We start from the raw sequence: 26,597 nt of genomic DNA, 5'->3' as shown, positions 1-26,597 counted from the left end.
TCCCAACTCAGCCAAGAATGTGGAGTAGACATATTAATCAGTCGTGCTGCAGTGTTGAAGCAAAAAGTGAGCAAGGAAGGGGCACATGCGTAGATTTGTACCCTTGCAAAACCCAGTTTCAGATTTCACCACAATATCGAACTTGAACTGAACAGGAATGTTACAATTCTTTTCATTCCAGAATGAAATGGAAAAGGAAAAATAACAGTTTTAGGTTCAGTTGCCAACCTTTCTCTGGAGCTGTTGATCCATATGTTGCCTGACCTTGTGAAGTTCTTGTACAAAATAAATTCACGCTTTTTTCCTGTAATTATTCTTTGGTCATGCAAAGGTACTTAAGCTGGTTCAAACCACTTTGAACAGTTATTTTTTTTTACTAAAAATTTGAACTAGAACAAAATTGTTTCTACTTAATTGGAACGACAACTGGAACAAAAAAGTTTCGGTCTGACACTCGGTTTCCCGCATGCCAGTCTGGAGAGAGCGAGGATTACAGACTATTGGGCTAGTTGGTTTGATACAGTTAATGGGACCGTGCACTGTGACGACTGTGGTTGTGAACCATTGTTTAAGGAATGTTTCACGCTGTACAGAAATTCAGATAAAGATACGTGGGAAATCGAGGAAGCGAATTTGATAGCAAAAGCAGGCGCCAGCTGTGTCAGTGCCCCCGCCTTGTCTGTAGCTCTGAGTGGTAACCTCTGTATCCGTGTGGTGGCATTTTCTCGACGTAAGTATGTGACTTATGGAAACGAAAATCACTTGAAAGTTAGTGCCCGTCCTTGTTGTTCTTCCTTGCTCGTGTCGCCCAAGTGCTATTGTCCCAATAACTGGAGAGATTGAGTCCAAATGCTAACCCATCAGGTGCGGCACGAGCCCGTAGTCTAGTCGGACGTCCTCGAACTGCTGGTACTTGGGGGCCGTGGGCAGTCGCAGGGCCTCGTAGTGGCCCAGCATCACATCCTGCAGCCACTGCGTGTTCACGATGCTGATGCCCCACTCCTGGGCCTTCTGGTACTTCAGGCCCTCCTTCCTGCTCAGGCAGAAGAGACGTGGGGACAGTAAAGCGACTATATTCCCTGTAGCAGCGGCTCTCAACAAACTAACCTCGTTGCCAGTTGAGTAAAATGATTCGGAGAGATTCCAATGAAAGCCAAATGAACAAGCTGAACTAGAATCACCCACACAAAGAAAGCTTGTGTTCTATTCATGCACACGCTTAGCGCTGGTGTGGTGTCGTTCCTGTCTCCGTCCTAATATTTTGCGCTGTTTCCATGCCTTCTAAAGCGTGTGAATTGTACCATAAGTCAATTGTGCCTTCACTAGCTGACAGCATTCTACACCTAGTGCTGCAGTATCCCAGCAGCAAGTACTGATTAATATTTCAAGGTACAAAATGGTGAAAGCTTTCCTTGATGGAAAGCTTTCTCTGACAACTCTGACTTACCCTCATGATTAGTGCCATTACTTCTCCTCACGTCACCCTGCTGCAAACTAAAATATACTGAACTATTGGGTAGAGCAACCTAAAGCTACACAGTGCTCGTTATATAAAGGTTAGACTGTACAGCATAGACCACTGATGGCTCAGCCATCAGCGCCACTGTGTCAGTTCCGCGAAACACCGAGGCAGCCACTGCTACGGAGGCATGCTTTTGCGGCGCTCGTCTGAAACGTGTCGGCCATTTTAAGTGTGCTTTTAAGGCAATAAAATACATCAAGGCCTATTTTGGAACGCCGACGCTTGAGAAAAGATGTCAAATATACGACTACAACCATGCATATCGTGTCAAAGAAGTAAACAGCATGGACATTACAGTGAAGTGCTTAAATTAAATTAAATTATGAGGTTTTAGGTGCCAGAACCACGACCTGATTATGAGGCACGCAGTAGTGGGAGACTCTGGAATAATTGGGCCGCATGGGGTTCTTTAATGTGCACCTAAATCTAGGTGCACGGGTGTTTTCATATTTCGGCCCCATCGAAATGCGGCTGCCGTGACCGGGATTTGATCCCGCGACCTTGTGCTTAGCAACCCACATTATAGCCACTAAGCAACCACCAAAGGTCGCGAAGTGTTTGTCACAACAAAGCAAGCATGCTTACGATGTCGAACTCAAAGTAAGTTAAATAAATCAATACTTTACGCCACTTAAGTGAGCAAATACGGCCATAGACATTTGTAACTGTCATTTGTAGTTTCATTACTTGGAGCGTTCCTTGTACCTCACAATTGTAGAGGTTTTGGTGAATTGGCAGTAAGTGCTTTTTTCTCTGATGACAAAGTGTACAGAGCATATTCTGGTACTGTCGTTCAGGATTGAAGGTGAGAGGTCATCACCGCTGAAACACAGTAGAGAGCAATCAGTTGAGACTAAACAATGTGAAGATTGAACAAATGTGCGCTAGCGTGCGCAAGAGAAATGCTAATTTGTGAATAGTCTGTGCTGCAATGCACTCCAGCGTTAGTTCTGTTGTTCTAAGCGCGAGAAAACATTTCGGCACATAAAGAAGCTGCATGTTGGCTTATTAATGGACAACAAAAAGCACAGTGTGTACAAAGCTCCAGCACAGAGCACTTACGAAGCTAGATTTGACATGTAAAAACCCCAGCGCGTTTGTTTTGGAGCGAGATGAGCTAAACTTCTAAACCAATTTACAATAGCAGAAATCGGTTCACGCGTTTTTATGTAGTTGTCGCTTTATTGTGCATTTTTATGGATGCTGCTGGTGGTTCTTTTTTCTTCTTCTTTTTGCATTTAGGTCCCAGTTCATTTAACAGAAACTTGCAAGAGCAACATGAACCACAAAGATTCACTTAAGCTGCCGGGTCGCTTCCCACGGTTTTGAAGGGAAGCGGTACAATTTGATGCCCCCTTCACAGTTGTGACAATCCTTAACACAACAGTATCTGTGCTTGTTCTTTTTGTTCAGACTTCTCATGGAGAAGCTGCCGAAAGGCCACGATTAATCCATTGCAAAATTGGAAAAGGAGGCATTCAGGCGGGCCTGAGCACAGTACGGACAATGGTGAAATGACGGAGAGGGCCTACTAGCGGGTGCTCACCCCCATTGCTAGGTGGCGTGACATGTACAGCCAAACTTTATTGAAGGGTGCCTGTAGCCACCACCATGGCAACGCTCGGCTTAGCTGCTTCAACGTTCGCTACCAAGCTTTTTAATGTTCGGTGCCGTGTTTTACATTGAAACAATTCGCCACTGTTCGCAATGGCACCGACTCTGCCTTTGTAATCCTCGCCAATGGCTTCGAAGCTCGGAAAGCACAGCGCGTTGCATAATGGCGGTTCCCGAAAGTCAGCTTCGCCTCAATACAGCAGTGTTATGCGATGAGGCATATCAAGAGTGGGAAGATGCAATTGTCACGCAATTGTCCTAAATTATACACGCATGAACCTGCCGTCTCCTATCAGACAGTATGAGCACCAATACGTCTAATAAGTGCACTGGCAGGCCTTTAGCGCTACTTCGGACGTGTCTGTGACGATTTGAGCCCTTGCGGGCTGTAAAAGGCATACATTCATTTTTTTCGAACTGCCCAATTTTTCGGACATTTTTGCAGCCCCTAGGGAATCTGATAAATCGGATGCTGACTGTATCTGAGAATTAAGGCATGCGACCGGAGTTTTGAATCCGTTTAAATTTACGAACCTTGAAAGGTTAATGTTCCAGAACCCACGGTCTTTGCAAGAAAAACGCAACACAGAAAAAAAAAATAAAGAATTACACAGAGGGAAGTAATTCACCGACTTAATTTTCAAACCCGCTCATTTATTGGAAATTTCCCATGGCACTGCTGCAGAACTAACTCTATCGAACTAAAGTAGAACGATGACTGAAATTTCAGACGCCGCACATGCTCTCGATCGATTTCTTGGTCTTATCTCTGTGCCGTAACCAGTAGTGCCGAAAACATCGCAACCATGAACCAAGTTGCTGCCGTTCGAGTTTTATCCGTGTGCCCTCACAGTCATTGTTGAAGTGGTTCCTCTGCTTTCCAGTAGCCATACAGGCCCTGCAACACGTTTCGTTGACTCGGCACCAAGCCGCAACTTTGATCGGCTACTCCCGACGAGGTAGTTGTAGCCAATGGCAGTGACAGGCAGCATGCTGTTGCGGGAACCTTGCCCTTGATTTGATCGTACCCGTAGAACATTGGCCATGCGATCACGCGCAGGAGCTGAACTGACAGCCACGCATACGAAGTGGAGTTTGGGTTCTCAGGCGATCAGCCGTTTCTATGTGCGTATACGAGTAGGAATGGCGGAAGCTCGCGTGGGGGAATAAAGCCTAAAAGCTCCGAACTAAATTTGTGGAACACCACTTAAACTGACAGCAGTCAAGGTTGCATGCACTACATCTGCATTTAAGGATGATGCACATCATGACAGATACATGCAAACTGAAGAGCCAAAGCTGCCAAAGATCAACAATGCCCATGCATTCAGTGTGGAGGGCAAGTCCATGATAAGCAGCCGAGTAAAGGCTTCTCTGTAGCCTAGGCAACCCCAATGCCCTCGCGTCACATTGCCGCATCTCTCTCTCTCTTTTTTTTTTTGTTCCTTGTTCATTCACTCCGCTTCTCCACCTCCGCATCGCGCTTGTCACTCTCCCTCCTGTTTCTGTGTGCGTGTGCGCATGCTTTAACCATGTGCCAAGAGCCAACCACCTAATCAACACACATCTAAATACGAACATCTTCAGGTGACAGCTCCTTCTATCTCCATAAATGCTAGCCCCAAGACGAATCTATGCAATACTGCACACCCAACTTGCAAATAATAGTTCTTCTAATGCCATGCGATAGAGATGCACAGGTTGTGAACAAAGCCTGTGCTCGACTTTAACCAGCACTTACTTTTTGGTGATGAGCAGAGAGTTGAGACGTGTCAGGTAGGTGGTATATTTGGCACCGGTTGTCAGGACCATCTGTTTTAGCAGTGCCCGTTCTTCGGAGTCGAAGCCAGTGGTGCAGATAATCTGCAATGCAATAAGTGGACAAGACAAGGATTCACTTATGACTCGCCAACCTAATGTGCCAAGCACTTCCATTTCTCAACCACCATACCATTCTGGAAAGATTAAGGTCGAATGTAGGAACAGGTGATTAATGCAGAGGGTCCATAATTGTCAAAACCAATATTTGAGCCAAGCTGAAGAGTAACACATGGCCAATAAAGTAAGGCCTGTGCTAAGTTCCACCAACCAAACGCATAAATAACAGATTTTTGTCTGCTAACAGCTTGATTGGTTAGGGCAAAAATAATTAGCCAGCAGAAGAAAGTGCAAGTTCTGACACAATGGTGAAATTTTGTGCTAAGATAAAGGGTGATGGTAGCACTGGTTCTATAAAAAAAATCTGGCATTTGCATTCTAGAAAGTACAAATAAAGCTTGCCATAACATAACTTTATTATTCTTCTCCGATTCATACCATTGCTGCACTGCATTTGGAAGCACACAATGAAATCGTTTCGATGGTTGTGCCTTCCTAAAATGGCCAGCACGAGGAAACTTTATCACTGCTTCTCATTTGACTAATGCATTTATAAAAATACAATTAAAAGCTACTAGACCACATTTTATGCTTTTACTTGTGTATTTTATCCTTTTTCTTAATTTTCTTTGTGAGTAATTTTGGTGAATAATTCTGGTGAGCTATAAGGAGGGTGCTTTAATTTCTCGTCTCCACTACACCTATTGGTGACTGTCGTATAGGCGTTTTACAGTGAGCAGTCTGCGGACTGCGCACCAGGTGCCACCACAGGCCCGATGTCAATGAGCACCTTATGAATCAAGAGCAAGCATGCATCAGCTGCTATGTGCCGCTCTAGCAACGTTCCAACGAGAATCCGGGAATCACTTAGTACTACAGTCGAGTCTCGATAATTCGAACTTGAAGGGGCCCAAAAATTTGTTCGAGTTAAAGGAAGTTAATTGAATGGACAACTTATCTGCAGTGGCATATGTGCACTGAGCTAACACATGAGTGGGAAGTTACACAAGGTTTATTCATGCATATTTAAAAATTACAGTCGATGTCCGTTTTATTGAACTCTATAGGGGCCGCAAATATGCCAGAAAAAATTAACGCATGCCTTTTTACTGCCCCCCAAGGGCTCAAGTCGCCACAGGCACGTCCAAAATAGCTCTAAGGGCCTGCCAGCACACTTATTAGGCATATCTGTACTCGTGCTGTGGTAGGAGATGGCAGGTGAACACGTGTATATTTAAAGGAAACATACCATGCCCGTTACAACTGCCCCTTCTAACTATCAATATGCTTCACCGTACAACATTACTGTATTGGGACGAAGCTGACTTTCAAGAACCGGCATTATGCAACGTGCCACACTTTCTGCGCTCCGCGACCATTGGCGAAGATTACAAAGACAGAGTCAGTGCCATTGCTAACAGCGGCGAATTGTTTCAATGAAAAACATGGCACCAAACAGCCAGAAGCTTGGTAACGAATGTCGAAGCAGCTAGGCCTAGTGTTGCCATGGTCTGGCTCCGGCTGAGAGCGGATGTGTTGGTCAGAGGCTTCGCCACGGAATTTGGCATGCTGCTGAGAGCACTGTCGGAGCACAGTATGTTTGAATTACCCACTGCAAATGCTTGCACACTCAAATTACCGGGCGTTTTCGCCCAGTGGAATACGCACAACTTTGACAGGTCCACGGCGTCAGTTTGAATAAACCAAAAGTTCGAATTAAGCGTGTTCGAATTGACGAGATTCAACTGCATTAATTTAAAATGTGGAAAAGGAGAGGGAAGATGTGCTCTGTCATTGAAGTGCGACAGAGATTTGACTGTGTGGGATGAGATTGTGTGCAAGCTTTATTCAACTCAGCCACACAAAGAGCGCCCGTAATTATGAACGTTCGTTATGACCACTCTTCTACAATGCGAGCACAACAAGCTCTACCGTCTGTGCTAGACAGCCAACTGTTGGCAATGACCGGCAGCCAATTGCCAGACTAGCATCACCTGCAGCAATGCAGTTGTAGGAACAGAAGGCCCACAAAGAATTGCCATTTATTTATCACTTGACTGTGTTGATGTCACGGCTACCACCATCTAACCTATATGCCTGACGGCACTAGTGCCTGTCTCTTCTTTCACCGCGAGGCTCTATGAGTACTGTCCACTAAATGGCTTCCCCCCAGCGATGAAGGGACTGCCGTTGAGCAGTTTAAGTTGTGGGGATAGCACTGCCAGAGTCGAGATGAGCTGGCTTCAAGCGGCTGATCGAAATTGTCTGTGTCCGCTGGCAAGAAGTGCAAAAAACTTGGCGTCACGCTTGAGGAGTTTGAACGAACCATTGTAAGGAGCTTGTAAAGGAGTGCAAGTAGCGTTGTGACAGATAAATACACGACTGCTACGAAGTAAACATGGGCTCACGTAAACATCTCTGTGGTCGTTACAAAGCGGCGGTGGTATAACAGTGGCCATTGTAATTCAAAGGCGGTCGGCGTAAGATTGTAGCTCAGCAGATGACGGTTCCGAGACAAAGGACTCAGCGGGTACGTGAAGTGTCGTGCCGAAAACGAGCCGCCAAGGTGGTGCAGACGTGGTGATACCTTGTATGGACAATATGTTGAAAAGTTAAGAAGGCGGAGGTGGCGAAGGTTGAGAAGGTTAAACTTCCACAGAAAGTCAGCGCCGATGATCGGCCCGCGGACATTGGCAACAGTGAATAGCCATAGAAAAGGGCGTCGCAGACCAAGGTCAAGAGTAACAGATTTCTGAACGTATGTTTTAATGCTGGAACCTTTGATGGCAGTGAGAAAAGACGTGTCATGATGATGTCTTCTGCGGTCTTGAAAAGTAGGGGGAATGACACAAATTTCCGCACCAGTGTCTACAAAATAGCTAACTTTCGTGACACGGTCGGCGACGTAGAAGAGACGGCTTGATGTAGGGCAGCAGCACTAGCGTCATTAGTGACTGGCCCGACTGTTTCCCGGAAAGTTACAAGGCGGACGGCCCTGACGTGCGTGAGTGCCATATCTGGCATGATACCAACAAATAAAGGGAGATGGAGGGCGTTACACATGTCGGTCATGCAACCGATGCCGCTGCTTATGGTTATTCACACGAAAGCGTAAGGCAGCCAGCTGATTAGTTAGTTTCTCTACTTGCGCAGCAAGGTGCATCCTTGAACTATCGGGTTTGTCAATGTGCTGCTGTAACTGGGGTTGTGTCACCACGGCTGCATTACAACAGTTGACAGCAGATATCACAGGATGGAAAGAATCCATAATCTGGTCTGCCATCGTCGCTGAGGCCTTGACAGATGTCATAGTAGGTGAGGCACCTAAAATCATGCGTGCCTGGTTCGGCAGACGCTGGAAGAAGAGCTCCCGAAGGATTTTCGTCTCATGATGATGGACTGGTTCCTGGGACTTGTGTCATGCAACAACGCAGCTCAGTCAGTCTGTTTTCTGTCACAAAGTTCCTCTGATGAGAGGAGCTGTTGAATCCGTCGTGACTCAGAGTCAGTGGTGCGCCATAGTAACTCCCACTTAAGGGTGTACTGATCATCGGGCAGAGGAGCTATCAAAATGTTGTGGATCAAAGCTGCAGTGGTCGGGTTAAGCGCACTCACAATGTTGTCGTACTTGGTTGCCTGAGATGTGACTAGATGACGGCGAAACTGCGCCTCGATGTGGACATACCAGAGTTCATAGTCTGAGGGCCAGAAATAGGGAAGTTTGAGGGTGGCGACAGATGTTCCGTTTTCTTCGAGACATCGTTGTTTGGCAGCCAGTTCCATGGTGTCGAGAAGAAACTTGGTAGACGTATACAGGTGTGATGTGGTATCACGTCTGAGGTCACCAACTTGTAGGAACAGAAGGCCCATAAAGAATTACCATTTATTTATCAGGTGACTGCTTTGATGTCACGGCTATCATCGCCGAGCCTATGTGCCTGATGCCGCTAGTTTGTCTTTTCTTCTTCCACCAGGGGGGCTCTATGAGTACTGTCCCCTTACACAGGGTTACCGCTACTGGTGGCCCAAATATACCGAAATTTTCAACTTCAAAAGCATGCAAGTCAGCGCTGACATACTCGAGCAACTTCACTTTCCGTAACAGCGAAGTCAAATGGGGAATAATAGGCAAGCAAAGACGAGTTTTCTTTCTGTGCTGGGAATGTAACAACAGTGTGAAGCAATCACTCGGCCCCTTATTCGCAACATTTTTGTCCATGTGTACGCAAATATGTTTTAGTATGCGCTGTAAGCAATGTGAAAACCAATTCCTAAGTTATCTGATAGGGACTGGCAACAAGAATTACGTGGCTAGGAGCAGCTTGCAAACAGACATTTTCTGCGCGCACGCAAGCCTCTTCCCAAATGAAGTTGTTGCACATACAGTTAACAACAACAACAAGTACACGGTCGTAACAGCCCTACAAATCTAGCACTGTAATGACTAGATCACAAAGGGTAAAAGGCTAGAACAAACTTCAGGCTGATAGATTGGTCGCCTTCAGATGGTCAGCTTGCACACAATAAGATTAATATACAGATGGAACAGATCAGCTTTAACCAAAGTTTTGTGTTGTCTACCCACTCACTGCTCACCCTGGCCAAAATAGCGGCTGTCTGAGTCATGCCTGCAGCTGCTGTGGCCATATTAAACAGAGGAGCAAACGCTGACCAGAAGGCACTCAATGACAGGCGCTGTCATTTGAGCAAATATGGAAGCGCCCAGGGCTATGGTGCTGTAAAAGGTCCATACCATCAAACTCTGATTAATCACGTGATGACACCCATTAAAAAAATACTCCGACTTCACTGACACTGTTTTTTCCCCTCCACCGCACACCTATGCATCCAGTATGGTGCATAACAAAAGTTATAGCAGATAACAAGTGGAATCCCCACCTGGTTCTTGCAAGGCTTGTTCTCCAGGTACGGTGATGGGAAATGCAGGGCATGCCAGGGAGCTTGCAACTTCTTCCGCAGCAGCACGTCATTGAGCCAAAATACTGTGACGCACCGTTTGTTTTCACGCAATGCCTGGCAAAACAAAAGAGATCACACGCACAGAAAACTGAGCGCAAACACGGAGTGTAAGCATGCAGCAAACTAGAGAGGCTGGAAAGAAAAGCAAATATTAGATAAAAATGCAGGTCCCAGCTGCTGGACATAAGAAAGGAAAATAAAAAAAATCAGACAAAGAAATAAGCGAACAGCTGTTATCACACTGCATTGAGCTCGTTGGTTGGACGCAGTGCGATGCTGGTGCTGGGGGACAGGGACACAAAAAGAAGACGTCATAATTCCATGTTGGTGGCACAACGTCGACATGACATTATCAGAGCCGTGTCCTGCTCCCTTCTTCTAGTGTACCTGCCTACATAGCATAGGTATCACGTCATCTGCCGTCACACTTATCCCGAATGTGCTTTCAGTGCACTTAACAGGAAACATCTGCCTTTGCCACATTTTGTGACGATCCTGTTTCCTTTCTGTTTGTGCCTCGAAAACCCTCGCAGCATGCGAGGGACTCGTACGAGGCCATCACTTTCTTTTCCTTTGTTAACATTTAAAAAAATTATTTGGTGCATAGGTGATGTCGACGCCTTCAATTGGCACTAGCTACTCTTCTTCAAAAGAGATGCGCAAATAATGAACTCCACAGATATTAAAAAGAATAACGTAAAAGCATTAAAACTGAATTTCAACTCCAAGCCATAGTAACACAAAGTACACTACCATCAACACAAAGTGCGGTCACATAACTGCACTATGGCACATAATAAAACACGGAATAGATTTACACGCATCCATGCATTGAACGAACCAAATCCAAGTCCAAATAAACAATTAGAGTGACCTTATCACGGAAAAATATTCGACTTAGTAATAATTTCCGAGAGTATCGCTTGCTTCTAAAAATATTTGCAGGGTAAGTAACGCTTGTCGTTGCAATGAATATGTGGGCCATGGACATAACATCTTCTTGAGGCTGAAGGGTCTGTGGTCCAGTGCCATTAAATCACGTGTTAAACATTACCTTTGTGTCATGTCGCAAACATTCTAGCAGGTGTTGTATATCCTCATACATGTGGCCACAAGTGCATTCACTTTCTTTACCAAGATTAAAAAATGCAGTACAGCCCTCGCCCCTAGCTGTAGCATAATGCCTGAGGAAGTCGTGAACCAGCAATGAGGTAAAAAAAATGAACCCCAGAAAGCCCAACATATCACATTTAATGTGCTTAGTCTGCTACCTCAAAGTGCGGATTTCATGCGAAATGACGCAAAACTTGAGTAGGGTTGTAGACACTCTGGTGCAAAATTTCAGTGGTGGAAACTAAGAAAACTAGTTATTTATTCATTAGTTACTACACAAATTAATTTTTAACACAAATAACATTTCATTGTCTTTTTAGGCATGACCAGAAATAAAGGCAACTAAGTTGTTCTAATTTGCCTTGATGTGGAATGGCGTTTTTGACTTTCTTGGGTTAAGCAATGTGGGTAGCTGTTGGCTATGATCTGTAGTTGCTGAAAGTTATGCTTACCTCCAAAAATTTTTTGTCTTTTCTACAGCTAGAGGCAATTTTTCTTTTTGCATTTGAAGGGCAGCAGGTTGAACTCCCTCCTTTGATGGCCACAAATCTGATGGGGATGGGGATGCAAGAAATGTCCCTGTACCAAGATTAAGTGAAAGTTGAAGAGCCCCAGGCAATCAAACCTGGCATCACAAGATGTGGACGTGCTCAGCAAGGTGCGCTGCAGTGACCATAGGATGGTAAGAACTCGAATTAGCCTAGACCTGAGGAGGGAACGGAAGAAACTGGTACATAAGAAGCCGATCAATAAGTTAGCGGTAAGAGGGAAAATAGAGGAATTCCAGATCAAGCTACAGAACAGGTATTCGGCTTTAACTCAGGAAGAGGACCTTAGTGTTGAAGCAACGAACGACAATCTTGTGGGCATCATTAAGGAGTGGGCATAATTAAGGAGTGTGCAATAGAAGTCGGTGGTAACTCCGTTAGACAGGATACCAGTAAGCTATCGCAGGAGACGAAAGATCTGATCAAGAAACGCCAATGTATGAAAGCCTCTAACCCTACAGCTAGAATAGAACTGGCAGAAATTTCGAAGTTAATCAACAAGTGTAAGACAGCTGACATAAGGAAGTATAATATGGATAGAATTTAACATGCTCTCAGGAACGGAGGAAGCCTAAAAGCAGTGAAGAAGGAACTAGCAATTGGCAACAATCAGATGTATGCGTAAAGAGACAAAGCCGGCAATATCGTTACTAATATGGATGAGATAGTTCAAGTGGCTGAGGAGTTCTATAGAGATTTATACAGTACCAGTGGCACCCACGACGATAATGGAAGAGAGAATAGGCTATAGGAATTCGAAATCCCACAGGTAACACCGGAAGAAGTAAAGAAAGCCTTAGGAGCTATGCGAAGGGGGAAGGCAGCTGGGGAGGATCAGGTAACAGCAGATTTGTTGAAGGATGGTGGGCAGATTGTTCTAGAGAAACTGGCCACCTTATATACGCAATGCCTCATGACCTCGAGCATACCGGAATCTTGGAAGAACGCTAACGTAATCCTAATCCATAAGAAAGGGGACGCCAAAGACTTGAAAAATTATAGACCGATCAGCTTACTGTCAGTTGCCTACAAACTATTTACTAAGGTAATCGCAAATAGAATCACAAACACCTTAGACTTCTGTCAAGCAAAGGACCAGGCAGGATTCCGTAAAGGCTACTCAACAATAGACCATATTCACACTATCAATCAGGTGATAGAGAAATGTGCGGAATATAACACAACCTTATACATAGCTTTCATTAATTACGAGAAAGCGTTTGATTCTGTCTAAACCTCAGCAGTCATGGAGGCATCACGGAATCGGTGTGTAGACGAGCCGTATGTAAAAATACTGAAATATATGTATAGTGGCTCCACAGCCACCGCAGTCCTCCATAAAGAAAGCAACAAAATCCCAATAAAGAAAGGCGTCAGGCAGGGAGATACGATCTCTCCAATGCTATTCACAGCGTGTTTACAGGAGGTATTCAGAGACCTGGATTGGGAAGAATTGGGGATAAAAGTTAATGGAGAATACCTTAGTAACTTGCGATTTGCTGATGATATCGCCTTGCTTAGTAACTCAAGGGACCTATTGCAATGCATGCTCACCGACCTGGAGAGGCAAAGCAGAAGAGTGGGTCTAAAAATTAATCTGCAGAAAACTAAAGTAAGGTTTAACAGTCTCGGAAGAGAGCAGCAATTTACAATAGGTAGCGAGGCACTAGAAGTGGTAAGGGAATACATTTACTTAGGGCAGGTAGTGACGGCGGATCCGGATCATGAGACGGAAATAACCAGAAGAATAAGAATGGGCTGGGGTGCGTTTGGCAGGCATTCTCAGATCATGAACAGCAGGCTGCCATTATCCCTCAAGAGAAAGGTGTATAATAGTTGTGTCTTACCAGTACTCACCTACGGGGCAGAAACCTGGAGGCTTACGAAAAGGGTTCTACTTAAATTGAGGACGCAACGAGCTATGGAAAGAAGAATGATGGGTGTAACGTTAAGGGATAAGAAAAGAGCAGATTGGGTGAGGGAACAAACACGAGTTAATGACATCTTAGTTGAAATCAAGAAAAAGAAATGGGCACGGGCAGGACATGTAATGAGGAGGGAAGATAACCAATGGTCATTAAGGATTACGGACTGGACTCCAAGGGAAGGGAAGCGTAGCAGGGGGCGGCAGAAAGTTAGGTGGGCGGATGAGATTAAGAAGTTTGTAGGGACGACATGGCCACAATTAGCACATGACCGGGGTTGTTGGAGAAGTATGGGAGAGGCCTTTGCCCTGCAGTGGGTGTAACCAGGCTGATGATGATGATGAGGCAATCAAAAGCTAGTGTCCTTCTTTACAGGCTTTGGATGTAAAACACCCTACATTATTGATGGGGGCCCTCAAAGTGCTAGTATCTGTCTAGTTCCCAGAACAATAATGTTTGCTTAGCATGTGCTGCATCTGATCAATAAAAGTACTAGAAGCATGTCCTGCATATTTTGATTAATTAAGTATGACAGTGGTTGCGTATGAGTACAGCTACAAAACCTGAAATTCTTCGAAGGGTAGAAACAGCGAAAAATGCAGCTTACCATTTTATTATCGTTTGTAACCCAAGCTAATCGCAAAGCGCAGTGCGGAATCCCAAAACTATATGCGCCCAAAACAGTTTCATTCCGTTCTTTTGTACCTAGTTTCTTACAGAAAACAGCCATCAGCATTATGCACACATACACCCAAGCTTTTAACTAACATCATGATTGCGCAGCACAAAGGTTAAACATAGACGCAAACAAGACAAAACGAAGTACTTGTCTGTTTTGTCTATGCCCATGTTTAGTCTTTGCATTGTACACTCATGATAATGGACCACCAACTACCTATCCCAATCAACCACCCTTTTAATGGGCCCTGAACCACTCTTTATCAAAATGGAGAAAGAGGTTTTAAGTGATAATAGGCTACTTTAGAAATACTTTGCTGCAAAAAGTATTTCAATACATTTAGCAGAACCAGAATTATTGGCAATCAAACACGGCCTCTGCTGTGTTCCCGTTCCTTCTTCAATGCCTTGCACTGCGAAGGCTACAGAGCAGTGGGGCCTGCCCACAACGCTCCACCTTCTAAATGTCACCATGGCGCACAGTTCAAATCGCATTTTGGATGTTAATGTAGATGCCACAACTTCCGATTTCGGTGCCTACGATGCGCTAAATGTAAGCCAAACGCGTTTGTCCTGAGCTAGCCGCAGTGCATTTAGCCAGTGGACTCGTGGCAGCACCTCAAGGCGGCCGTGGTATCTACACTACGTAGCTACCACTAGCAACTGTGCATGGGAACTCGCTTTATTATGAAATAAACCATCCAGAAGAGAGTGAGGACAGGAGCCTCTGTTGAAAAGAGAGTGTTTGAGAGAAAGGTGACTTCATGCTCCACTTGCGAGCTTCACGAACCACAAACGACAGCAAAACTTGGCTGACATGTTCACAGCAGCATATGCTACCCGCGGACTGTGTTATGTCACCAAGCCCGAGGGGTGGTTCAGGGCCCCTCTAACCAACTTTATGAGATGTCTACTAAATATAATTTATTGCTATGACTGGGTCAAACACTGTTCTTACACAATGCAAACATTTGTTTACTCAATGTTTTTTTATCAGTGGCCAACAAATTACACCTTTGTCAGCCTACTACAGATCAGGCGTGCATCAAATAATTGACGTGTAGTTTTTAGTGGCGCAAGGGCCAGATACAGCCAAAGAGCACCACGCACGCGTGTCAAGCAGTGACAACCAATTGTGCACTACACAACGAGACAATTATGCACCAACCTGCTGGACAACAGCGCTGCGTTGTGTCTCGCAGATGACATGAGTGCAGCGGGGAGTGTACATCTCCTCCACTTCCCCCCCTCGCTGCATTATGACCTGGCCAGGCAAATGAGGGCAAAAGGAAAAGGAGTCATCGAGCCCGACATGCCAGCGGCAATGAAGAACACATTCAAAAGGAAAAGTACATTTTAAACAAGGGTTCATAGCACCTTTTGCGCAAAGAAACTGTAGGGGTTTTCGAGCACTTTCATGGCCCAGGCAATAAATTTTCATACATTAAAGCACCATGAAGTATGCTAGCTTGAAAACAAAACACTGTCTTTACCCCTTAACACTTACTTTACCCTTTAACCCTTATCACGTTAATAAGATCTTGACTCAGCATCGGACTTGTCGAGATATTTGGCCGAGAGCCTTCCTGGCACTCTGCAGTGACAGCGAGCTCGGCAGAGCACCAGAAACGCTGGTGCCCTAATACGCCAACGTATTCGGTGCCGAGTCGAGCAATATCTCACAAAAGTGATAGTACCTTCGAAAGTGGTCGTAGTCGAGCATGAATTGAATCCACAGCACCCCTCAAAAAAACCTCCTGTGCCACTATCTCGTGACGGCGATGACGCTGTGTCTGGCGACTCTGACGGTAGGCTGTTGCCAACGCCATGAACATGGTTTTGGTTTCATACACGATTGTAGCCCACAGGCAATTATCTAACCAATTTTCTCAGAAAAAAAAAAAGAAACGTGCGCATTATATTAGTGCAAATACGGCAGTTCGTTATATCGAAGCACATCTGTAAAAGCGGTAGCATGTGATAACCACAATGATGGCAACCTCATCAATGGCTGCAATATCGGCAAAATTCAGCAAAATTGTACATGCAGATAGCACTAAAGAAACTGAGCAATGCATTATTATTCAGGAGAAATTTTTGATGCTGTTTATACAGTTAAACCTCGATATAATGAAGTAAATAAAGTCGGCAATTTGCTTCATTACATCGAAATACCGTTGCATTGAATTTTGACCTTTTATGAAGATAAGTACAGTCGCTGATGGAGTTTTTTTTTTCTTTCTTTTTTTTTTTACACGAGAGGGGCACAATACATTTCGATTTACCAAGCAATCAGAAAAAGCAAATTAGAATGAGAATAACAATAATTTTGTTGAATTTAAGAGTCGGCGACAAAAGATACAGTTTCATGCCGTGGTGACGATATCTTGACATCGGTGGTACGAAGTGAAGCTAGCTAGCCATGCTTTCGTGTTCACTTCGCCCCGCGGCTGACAGTGTTGTCCGCAGCGGGAAGCAAATGCTTCGTCTGCGTCTTGCTTCAACGTGTCTCCGAAAGTCGAGGTTACACAACCTCCAGCACTAAACGAGCGAGAAGACAGCGCACGATGCCACACCATCTCAGCTTGCCCAGTCTTCGCATAGGCAGCAAATTACTCCTAAAACATGGCGCATGGACTCCGTACGCGCGTGCTGACAGCCATCCACAGCCACTGCCGTGCTAGAAGAGGAATCTTGCGTCAACTTGTCCCCCACTTCCCCCACCCCTCCCCTTGTGTGCGCTCCTGTCTCCCTTTCTAACACAGGAAGACGGCACTAATCAAGCCACCATCCTTCTCGCTTGCCCTCACATGCCTTCACTCGCATCAAGCATACTGTGCGCAGAATGCAATAGAATCTTGGCGCACTTGGACTTTATATGAAACATGATGCAGCTCCGCTGACGGGGTCACCACACGATTTTAGAGCTGCATTTGCAAGCAGTTGCATGTAGTTCAACCATTTGATTATGCGAGTCCACAGAAGTTCCCATTTATTGTCTCAGTATTCCTTCACGGTGGCACTTATGTTTCATTATATTGAAGTTGTGCATAAATACACTTTGTTATATTGAGGTTCAAAATGCATGGTGCTGTGTGGACAAGCTATAAACACTTAAGCACTTCTGTTATATCGAGGTTTAACTGTAGATTGCTCCTAAGCCCCAAATGCAGCAGTGTCCCTGGAAGGTTCAAATAATGGAAGACCTGCTAAGAATTGGTTCCGACTGACTTCGTAATTCAAAGCCTCAATCTTGCACTAAACACCAACTCACCTTTTTCCACTTCAATATCTCGGAGGATTCATAGAGGCGATCGTAGTCCACGATGCAGAATACACAACCCACTAAGCACATCTCCGTAGGCACTGCAAAGAAATGGAATGGTTTCCGTAAATGCCAACTGTAACGAAATTTCACTTGGGATAAACTTCCTATAAATGCTTAGCGTATACTACTATCTATGTAATGTTGGCAAAGCCACAGGGCTCGTAAGTTTCTAATTAGCAGCCTTTAAATAGCGTCTTAACAGATGATACATGCGGCTGGCGGTGAGTGGTTGTGATGCGGACATGGCGAAAGTTTCTGAACCATACACAACTGCTGATCTCTCAGTTGTGCCTAGGTGCCCAAGTGCGTCGCTCTCTTAACACGCGCAACTTGATGGGTGTCTCTCTTGGCATGTTTTCTCATTGTGCATGTAACATGAACTATTGCAAGAATACCTACGCGTTGCTTGGCCATCAGGTGCTCTAGCACATACTCGAACATGAGTGATATGGCTGTGCAGTACACAATGCTGCATAGAGGAAGACCGAACACGCATTTTCTGTCCCAGCTTGCAAGCATGCACCGCGCCGCAGCAGGAAAGTGGGACACAGACCAGCCAGCACACACAAAGCATGTAAACAGCACTTGGCGAAGCTGCACAAGGTATTTTTCACGAGCATAGTCACTTATTCATGCAAGATCTGCTTGCCAAATGCTTTCTTGGGTTGATTATAAGTACTATAAGTAACGATGGCGCATGAAAACCAAAGGTAAGTTGTATGAAGAAGGGGTGATATTTTCAAGTGATTATTTCCAGTAGCGCATCATCTTTGAGACACTTCGCACGTCTCTACATTGAATGCGTCGAAGTAGACAAATGAAAGCCTTTCTGACACAGTGCCAGAAATGTGGTCAGCAGGAACCACATGCTGCATTTGTTAGGAAGGTGAACACGACGTGGCAGCCATGGTGTAGATGCGGTGATAAGCCATGCAGGAATGCAATGCTGCTAGAGCGAAATGGGCGAAACTTTATCACGGCCAGAGTCTGGCCTGTCCGGCCGTGAATTTATGCGTACTTTGCAGCCGGGCTACAGAGTAGACCCCTCTAGCCCAGCCGTGCCAAGCCTCAGTAACTTATCATCCTTTACTACAGATGGCGGTAGTTGCCTGATCGGTCGAGTCCGGTGTCTCCGGCATGCCAGGCAGCGGTCAGTGAAGTTGGATACGTCATGCTGGAGATGCTAAGATCGCTAAAATTTTACCTTGCACTTTAATCATACCTGCAGCAGCATGGCAATCGGTTGTTGCCGCAGCGCAAGCGCACAAGTGCACGGCGAGGGTGTGCTTTGTTGTTTTTTGAAGGCGCAAACTCAACACACTTGCATCTGTGAACCCGATACATAGGTCAGCAAGCTGCTGGTCAGCCAAGCTAGCGCACGATGCACCCTGTTCCAGCGGCTCTGGCGTGCGATAGGACATGTTGTATTCCAATGCCAACCACACTAGACTGTAGAGCGTCCAATTTTTGCCGACGTAGTGTTGCTGCGCCATGCGTGGATCGCGTCCGTGTTAAGCTGGCCTACAACCGTGCCTTTAGCTTGGCTCCCCAATGCTCTCTTTTTCTGTAAGCGGAGACAGAATGTATTGAGGCTCTGCTTGTCGAAACTAGACAACCAGATAATGAAAACCGGCTTGACTCGGAGAATACTTCGTATTAAAAGAACATTGCGGGTGCACAATACCGAATTGTCACAGCGCACTAAACAGAATATACAACTCTGTGGCTAGCCTACGTGCAGGACCGGTTTGCTGATACACAGGAACAGTATACAAAGGGAAGCAGACGACCCGGACGCTGGTTCTCTACAGTCTAAATAGTCTGTCACTTGCGCCAAGTCGTAACGGCGGCATTTTTTTTTTTTCAGTTTCGGTATAGAAAAAAATTATTTTTGCGAGCGCATTGTGAAGCAGCCAATCGCAATTCAAGCGTAAGATTTCCCACAGAGGCTACAGTATGTCTAAATTACCTGAAACAGGGCTTTTTATGTGGTCCAGAATTTTGTTGCAGTTGGCCTTTAAATGCCACTAGACACTCAATCTTTGGCAATCAATCAGACAAGAGGGCAGACATGTGCAACAAATTATAAGGAACATTCGTTGTTAATGCAGAAAGCTAGGTTGGTTGGAACTTAGACATCTAAGACATTTCCGGCACTTTGGAGAAAAAAAAGGAAGCGTCTTAAATAAGCACACTACAGCATCTTTCTGTGCTGTCCAAATTTCCATACTCTTCTAAATGTTCCTTTTTTCCCCTTAAGCTTGGAAATTATTTTCAATCCTTCGCGGTTAACGCTGCAATCAATAGTAACAAGAATGACAAAGAAGAAAAATTGGCATGCAGTGCAACTAGCATTTCTCACTTGCTTTGAAAACTGCCACAATAATGTGTACACGTCAGGGATGCCACGTAGTTAAAACCACTCTAAATATAGTTGTAGCAATGACGGGGCGAGGCAGAAACAAGAACCGATAATTGCACTGAACGACTCTTTTGCTGAACCTTTCTCAATCTCGCTCGTGCACACTTTCTGTTCTGCAGCACTTCATTTTCCAACTGGCACGCACAGCCACTCGTTTCTTCTACGTCCAAATTTGAATCCTGTGTGGACAATATTGCTGTCTCTGCGACTATTCTTCTTTTGCTTACGTTATTATCGCAACAGGACAATCGTGCCACAGCAACATACTCACGACGTCGCCCGCACTGTGTGGAACAGACGAATTTTCTCCAATTAGCAGAAGTTTTTCATTACTGCGAGCCTATTACAATTTTTTTTTTCTTGAATGTAGATTCTGTGTCTCACAAATTTCTGCGGGCGACTGCACTGCGTTAATCGTGGCTTGACAAAGCAGCCATGTATAGCAATTATACGAACACTCGCGGCGCATTTGTGCTGCTGCTGTAGGGACCGCCACTGGTGCCACCATTGATGCCAGAGCCATCATGCTGTCCTAGCGTTGAAGGCGCACGTGTGGCTGACACCTAGATGAGTAAAATTTCTCTGGAGAAGCAAAGTTTGTTTGGCTGAATCATACATACGAAGGTCACACCTTCATATACATGATTTTAAAAAATAACATTCAAAGATGTAGAAGTTTGTTGCGAAATCAGCCATGTGGCACGAACAGGGAAACCATATTGATGCAGCTTGCAGCCCACCTGCTTAGGTTTTACTCTGATCAAGTAATGGGCTCGAGGTAAGACTGTGCAAATTTAAAAAAATTTTTTAATTCAAATCAAATACTAGGGGGCCCAAATAATTATACTCCACGTTTGAATAGCCAATACATAAATTATGTAGAATTCAAACCGCTGAATGGACTATTTTACCAGCACAGGATACAATGTCCAGACGAGGCAGAACCACAAATTTAGAAAATTGCAGCGCTGTGGCTGTGCTTGCATTAATTGAATCAAACTGTTTTTTTATTTATCGGAGAACTCGTGGGGAGCACCATACAATCAGTGCTGCTGCCGTGCATACTGTACAGCAGGTGAATGTGTGGTGTGTCTAATCTGACACTTCATGCACTACTGGTTGCTGTTCACCAAAAGAATGTCCTTGTCAACAAATATGCTATGGGCATGGCAATAATGAATTATATCTGCAAAATGTTGCAACTCGTTAGCATCTAAGCCTAGAAATAAAGCAGCATTTGACATTAAGTGATAGGCCTAAAGCTGTAGGCCGAGCTAAGCCTAACGGGTGTCTGATGCTGCCTAAGGAAAACTAAGCCTAAATGTGCAGCTAGCAAATGCGGAGAGCCCTTTAAGTAAAAAAGGCTTGGAGGCACACATACCCAAGCATGCTTTTTATCGGGTCAATTTCTAGGGATGCTGACGTATGGTAAAAATTGCAATATCTTCAAAATTTATTCAAGAACCTAAATGCGAAGCAATGGTACACAATAAGATGAAGGCCACAAAGTCTCATAAAGAAAATCCAGTGGCAAAGTCACCAGCCAAAGCCAATTTAAAAGGTGCCACTTCTTCCTTCATGTTATCTTAATGCCGCATTACTTATCAACTACTCCCGTATGTGCCAGGTCTTGTCCGGTAGCAATTAAAAATACGAATATATAAGTTCCAGGTAAAAGCTACTGTGAAAAAAGCAGTCAAAACTGCGCATGAAACAACAGTGTACCTTGTGTTCTTGGATCATGTCCGTAGAAGTGAACTTCAACCGGAGCATTGGCATTCACAGGGACTTCAGTGCCAAAGTTTCTTGCATCATTGGCCAAGTGCTGAGCTGGTGGAGGGACGGGCGCACGAACTGACCGGTAGGCCGGGTTCATCATGGGACCCTCCTAAAAAAAAAGTGGGCGAGAAGAACAAATAGCAAATAAAATCTAACGCAACACTTAAACGATGTTCAGTAAATTCTACTTTTACTTTCTAAGGATTAACCTTTTCTGGCCCAACGATTCCTGTAGGAATCGTATTGTCTTGCATGAAATATCCCGACATCAATAAAAACAAACAGCGAAACTATTTTCAGAAATCTGAGCATCAGCAATTCAAATTAGTAATTACATAATTTGTAGCCTTTGTGGCTTTCCCTGATATTTCACAGATGTTCATGTGTTGCGTTGTGCACGGGGTTAGGCCTCTGCACTCTATTTTTGGAGCCTGCTGCCTAACGCATATAGCCTACCTTGGGTGACAAAAAAATGGCCTTTAAATAATCTGTGACAATATTTCACATGATTATGATCCTGAACTGAGATGTCCGAAGAACCACATGCTGCTTACAACACATTGACTTTAAGGCAGTTCACGGGAAAAACCTTTAATTCATTGCCAAATAACTCCAGTGGGGAATTCTTGCTTTACATTTTCCCCCTAATTTTTATAATCTAGATGCACATAATATAATATTTTCACTTCGCTAAAAGAAATTTCAGACCAGAAAGGAATTAAGTTACGGAAAACCTTCAGCCAGAGATGGTTCCTAAAACAGGCATAGCTAAATTTAGGGACATACAACAAAAACATAAATAAATAAAGAATCTCTCAACAAATCCTTGCTACCAAACAAATGAAATAAAGATATCAAAACAGAGCATACAGGATTTAGTGTGAAGTAGATCCCCCACGAGCCATCAAGAATGCTTTCGAGCTGTGAGTGAAGACCTCACTGTTAGAAGGGAAGGCAAGATTGGCTCAAAGCACCAGAGCTTATTACTCCTGTACTGAGAACATCCACTCTTCCAATACATCAAGACAGGCTTGTTAGTATTTCAGCCAGTATGGGAGACAGAAAACATGGGCAAAAAGAAAAGAAGCCAACAACAGAGCTGATGTTGTCTGTTTTCTTTGTCATTGGGTTGTCTGTGCCACGTGATGTGCTGTACATGCCATCAGCTGTCGTGTTTTGCATGCGAAATAACGCTTTCATCTCAAAAGGCTAATTTAGAATGCAGAGAAGTCCACTTACCCTACAATATGACTATTTAATGACAAACAGCAACTACCTTTGTCTACTGCATCAAATATATAATGTATACGACAACTGTTCAGACACAATGATATGCAAATATAATAATCAGATAATTGGGTTTTGCGAATATTGTTGCGAATGGACAGCCCCGCCTTTTCATGTCGCCAACGCCTGTCCCCCGAAAATCATGAAGATTTCAAGGGGAGCGGTGCGAACAAAATGCAACACACGTGTGTAACTGCTGCATGCAGTTAAGCAAGTCAAGTATTTTTAACATTCACATGCGCTGCCAACAATTTTTTTGAGAAACGTTTCTCTTCTGAATGTTAAATTTTTTAATATGAGCATAACTTATTTCCAAGCATGTACTCAGATGGTTTCCGATCTCTTCTCATTCATATTGATGCATGCCTTGCATAATGCTGGCGATCAACACCCTGAACTACGTCTTTCATCCAGGTAAGCAGACCGTATACTTGACATAACCGGAGAGAGAACTAAATCCCTAATGCAGAAGTCGGGAGACAGTGGACAACAAAAAACACAACTATTGACACAATTCTAGCCAGAATTTTGACACTTCCTCCTTTTCTTGTTTGGAAGATTTCATTGAATATGCGACAGGGTCCCCTGTTTATATTGAAAGATCTATAGTCAAGAGCGAGATCTCCAACAAACTTTGCAAAGCTTTTTTTCTCAGATGGCATAGATGTTCCAATAAATTCCTCTCGTCTTGCAAAAATACATCAGAATCAACTGTGTTCTGCACATGAGCATACAACGTGAGTTACTATGCAAAATAAACTTAAGATATCTCCAATTATACGGTCATATTTGTGCAATACCATAACTAAAACACGGAGATCAGATGTGCTCAACTTTTACTATATTTGTTTTCTTCAGCAAAATGTAACTAGTGCTGATACAACTAGGTTAATGTCTCTAGGCTTCCAGCCAAACAATGCACTCTCGTAAAAGGTTGCACCTATGACAATGTGCCCTTTAACAGTGCAAATTATTTCGTGCAGCACAAGTGTAAACGGCACGTGCAATGAGATGCCCAATCAATGCATAACACAACCGATGATACAAGTGCAAGCAAAATGAAAAAAAAAAGGGTCAGTAACAGAAGAGCATTCCGGTATGCATTTGAATTACTTTAAAGTAAGAATAAGGCCAATGTTCACTTCAAAAAGGCAGTGAAGAGGAAGTGGTGCCTCTGTGACACTGTTTTGGAACCGTGCAAAGAATTTCACACAATACAAATGTGCATATGAACGTTTCCAATCAATAAATAAAACACCAGGCGGGGCACTTATACAGGGACAAGGGGTGTGCAGCACTTGAGTGTTGTTCAATGCATTTCAAGTATGCACACGGCTCGTGGAATGAAACGCATCAGGGAAATTTTAAATAGAACAGTAAGTGTATTTACTCGAGGGTGCGATATAATGGCGCCATGCATAGGGTTGCTAAAGGCGGCACAGACTCGGATCTAAGCATAAGAGCGAATACTATGCCGATGTCAGATCAACTGAAAACAATGGAAACGAGAGTTCTCACATTGATAAGGCCTAAACTGACGCGCTTTATTGCGTGAGCATATGACAAAAACCCAGTAGGTGCGCTCAGTTTAGCGTTGTGTCATTGCGTGCAGCATGCAGCTACACCGCAATGACCCCACAACCAGGGCAAACTACTTCATGCAACGTGTACACGTACATCGCATGCACATCATACTCTAAATGAATACACTCGTCAAAAGAAGAGACTGTGGGCCCAATTTCGTTCCTAACGCACTAACTTGCAGTACACGAAAACAGGACAGAGACATGCACATACCACAGTCGACTCTCGTTACAACGGACCCTGATAATCCAACAAGTCCGTTTTACTCGAAGTACATAATATCCGAAACACCTCACTTGCGAAGCGTTCATCGCGATGTCTAACAACTTTATTGGAAAGAGTGAGTGACGAATGTCCAGAGTAAAAAAAAAAGACAAAAAAATCTAACAAAAAAGTTGCAGTTTTGCTCGCAAGGCGAAGCATTGATTCCAGTGGGAAATTAAGGAAGATAAGCGTGGCAGCAGCAGCGAGTGAATTGCACCCGTCCATGTCCTTACTCGTCCTTGTCTTTTTTTAGCGCAATTCCCTTCTTTAAGTATGTACGACCGACTCGCCCAACAACGTGCTCTCCTGGACCTTCATGCTGTCTCTTGCTTCAATGTGAACTAACCATTGAAAGCCCAGCGGATACGAAGCCACCTGCATGGGGTGCACTTTGTCCACATCGCAGATTGCTTTCAAGATACGGCACCTGTGCTAGCGTGCACTTTGTCCACATTGCAGATCGCTTTCAAGATACGATGGCTGCGCCATAAGCAGCAGCCATTGGAGTATAACCCGGTTTCTTTCTCTCTCGCCTAGCCCCTCCCCCTTCCCGTGCCTCACACGCAAAAGGCGCGAAAGAAGATGGCACATTTCCACCCCGCCTTCCTCCCTCGTGCGCGCAATATTGAGTCCCGATCGTCGGCTGACCCTCGCAAGTCAGTTGTCAGGCCATGTCGACACGGCCAAAGTGCGTTTTATACCGCCGCTTATGAAAAAAAATTGCCATTAATTTCGTGGAACGCGTTGTAGCGCGGTCCATTAAAAGCAAACTTCGTTGCATTAATAAAATAGCTAGAGCAAACTAAAGCTGAAATATGGTCCATTATATCCGAAAGTCTGTTGAATGCAGGTCCTTTGTAACAAGCATAGACTGTGGTATGCTCACAGAATGAAATGCGAGAGTGAAATTTTGAAGTACAACACCAAACAATCGAAATTACTTCAGAGCACAATGTCACGTACCTATGCATCTGGTCATTAAAGGTGGTAGAAACTATGATCTAAGCATAAGAGCAAAAATTATGCCAAAGTGACATGAACTTGAGACATAGGAAACAAAGGCATGCATATTAGTCAGCCCTAAATTGACGCATTTCATTTCATGAGCGCAGCTTATACAGTGCAGAATGGTATGTATAGTTTTCATGAAAAGTATAAGGGCTATACCGTGTCTTCACCATATATTTTGTTTGGTTGGCTATGTGCTGCGGTACCTGTGGCACTCCCGACACTCCAGACCTCCAGATGGCGAGTACAAGAGCGCTTTTCATTCCCCAGAGTGTTGGAAGTTTTGGTACACCACTAGAACTCCTTCAAGATTGTAGTGAGCATTGTGGTCGCAGGCAACAGAGCCCGTGTACATTTTACGAAGACTGCACATGTGTACATACAGCACAGCTTCTTTTGTGTGCTGCAAGTTAGTGAGTTGTACTCTTATGCTGTTCAGTTCAAAGATATTCAGGCTCTGAGAGTGTAGCAGGTGCTCGGTTCGACATTATGCCAGTACAGAGAGGTAGTGGCTATGCCACGCTGTCCCCACAAAGAGAGCGAATTGTCTCATGCAGCGTGCAAGTCAGGAAGGTTCTCAAGCAATGCATAAAACCTCTCGTGAGACAATTTCAAGCAAAAATAATTAAATATATAACTAAAAAGGGGGGGGGGGGACAAAGAAAAA

The 26,597-nt window shown here is 44.4% G+C and overlaps 1 protein-coding gene across 2 annotated transcripts in view; it reads right to left on the bottom strand.

Annotated features, from left to right (window-relative positions):
* The window catches only part of LOC135910750 (PAX-interacting protein 1-like), a 91,564-nt gene that overhangs the window by 27,563 nt on the left and 37,404 nt on the right, over window positions 1–26,597 (bottom strand). For both annotated transcript variants that reach the window (XM_065442827.2, XM_065442828.2), the window contains 6 exons: window positions 21,734–21,896; window positions 17,533–17,624; window positions 15,427–15,522; window positions 9,914–10,048; window positions 4,878–4,999; window positions 858–1,033 (listed from right to left, as the gene is read on the bottom strand). In XM_065442827.2, coding sequence (XP_065298899.1) covers window positions 858–1,033; window positions 4,878–4,999; window positions 9,914–10,048; window positions 15,427–15,522; window positions 17,533–17,624; window positions 21,734–21,896 — 784 coding nt within the window. The remainder of the gene's footprint in view (window positions 1–857; window positions 1,034–4,877; window positions 5,000–9,913; window positions 10,049–15,426; window positions 15,523–17,532; window positions 17,625–21,733; window positions 21,897–26,597) is intronic.

This window comes from Dermacentor albipictus, chromosome 2 (assembly GCF_038994185.2).
Source record: "Dermacentor albipictus isolate Rhodes 1998 colony chromosome 2, USDA_Dalb.pri_finalv2, whole genome shotgun sequence".
Lineage (NCBI taxonomy): Eukaryota > Metazoa > Arthropoda > Arachnida > Ixodida > Ixodidae > Dermacentor > Dermacentor albipictus.
This window is presented reverse-complemented; position numbering and strand designations above follow the sequence as displayed.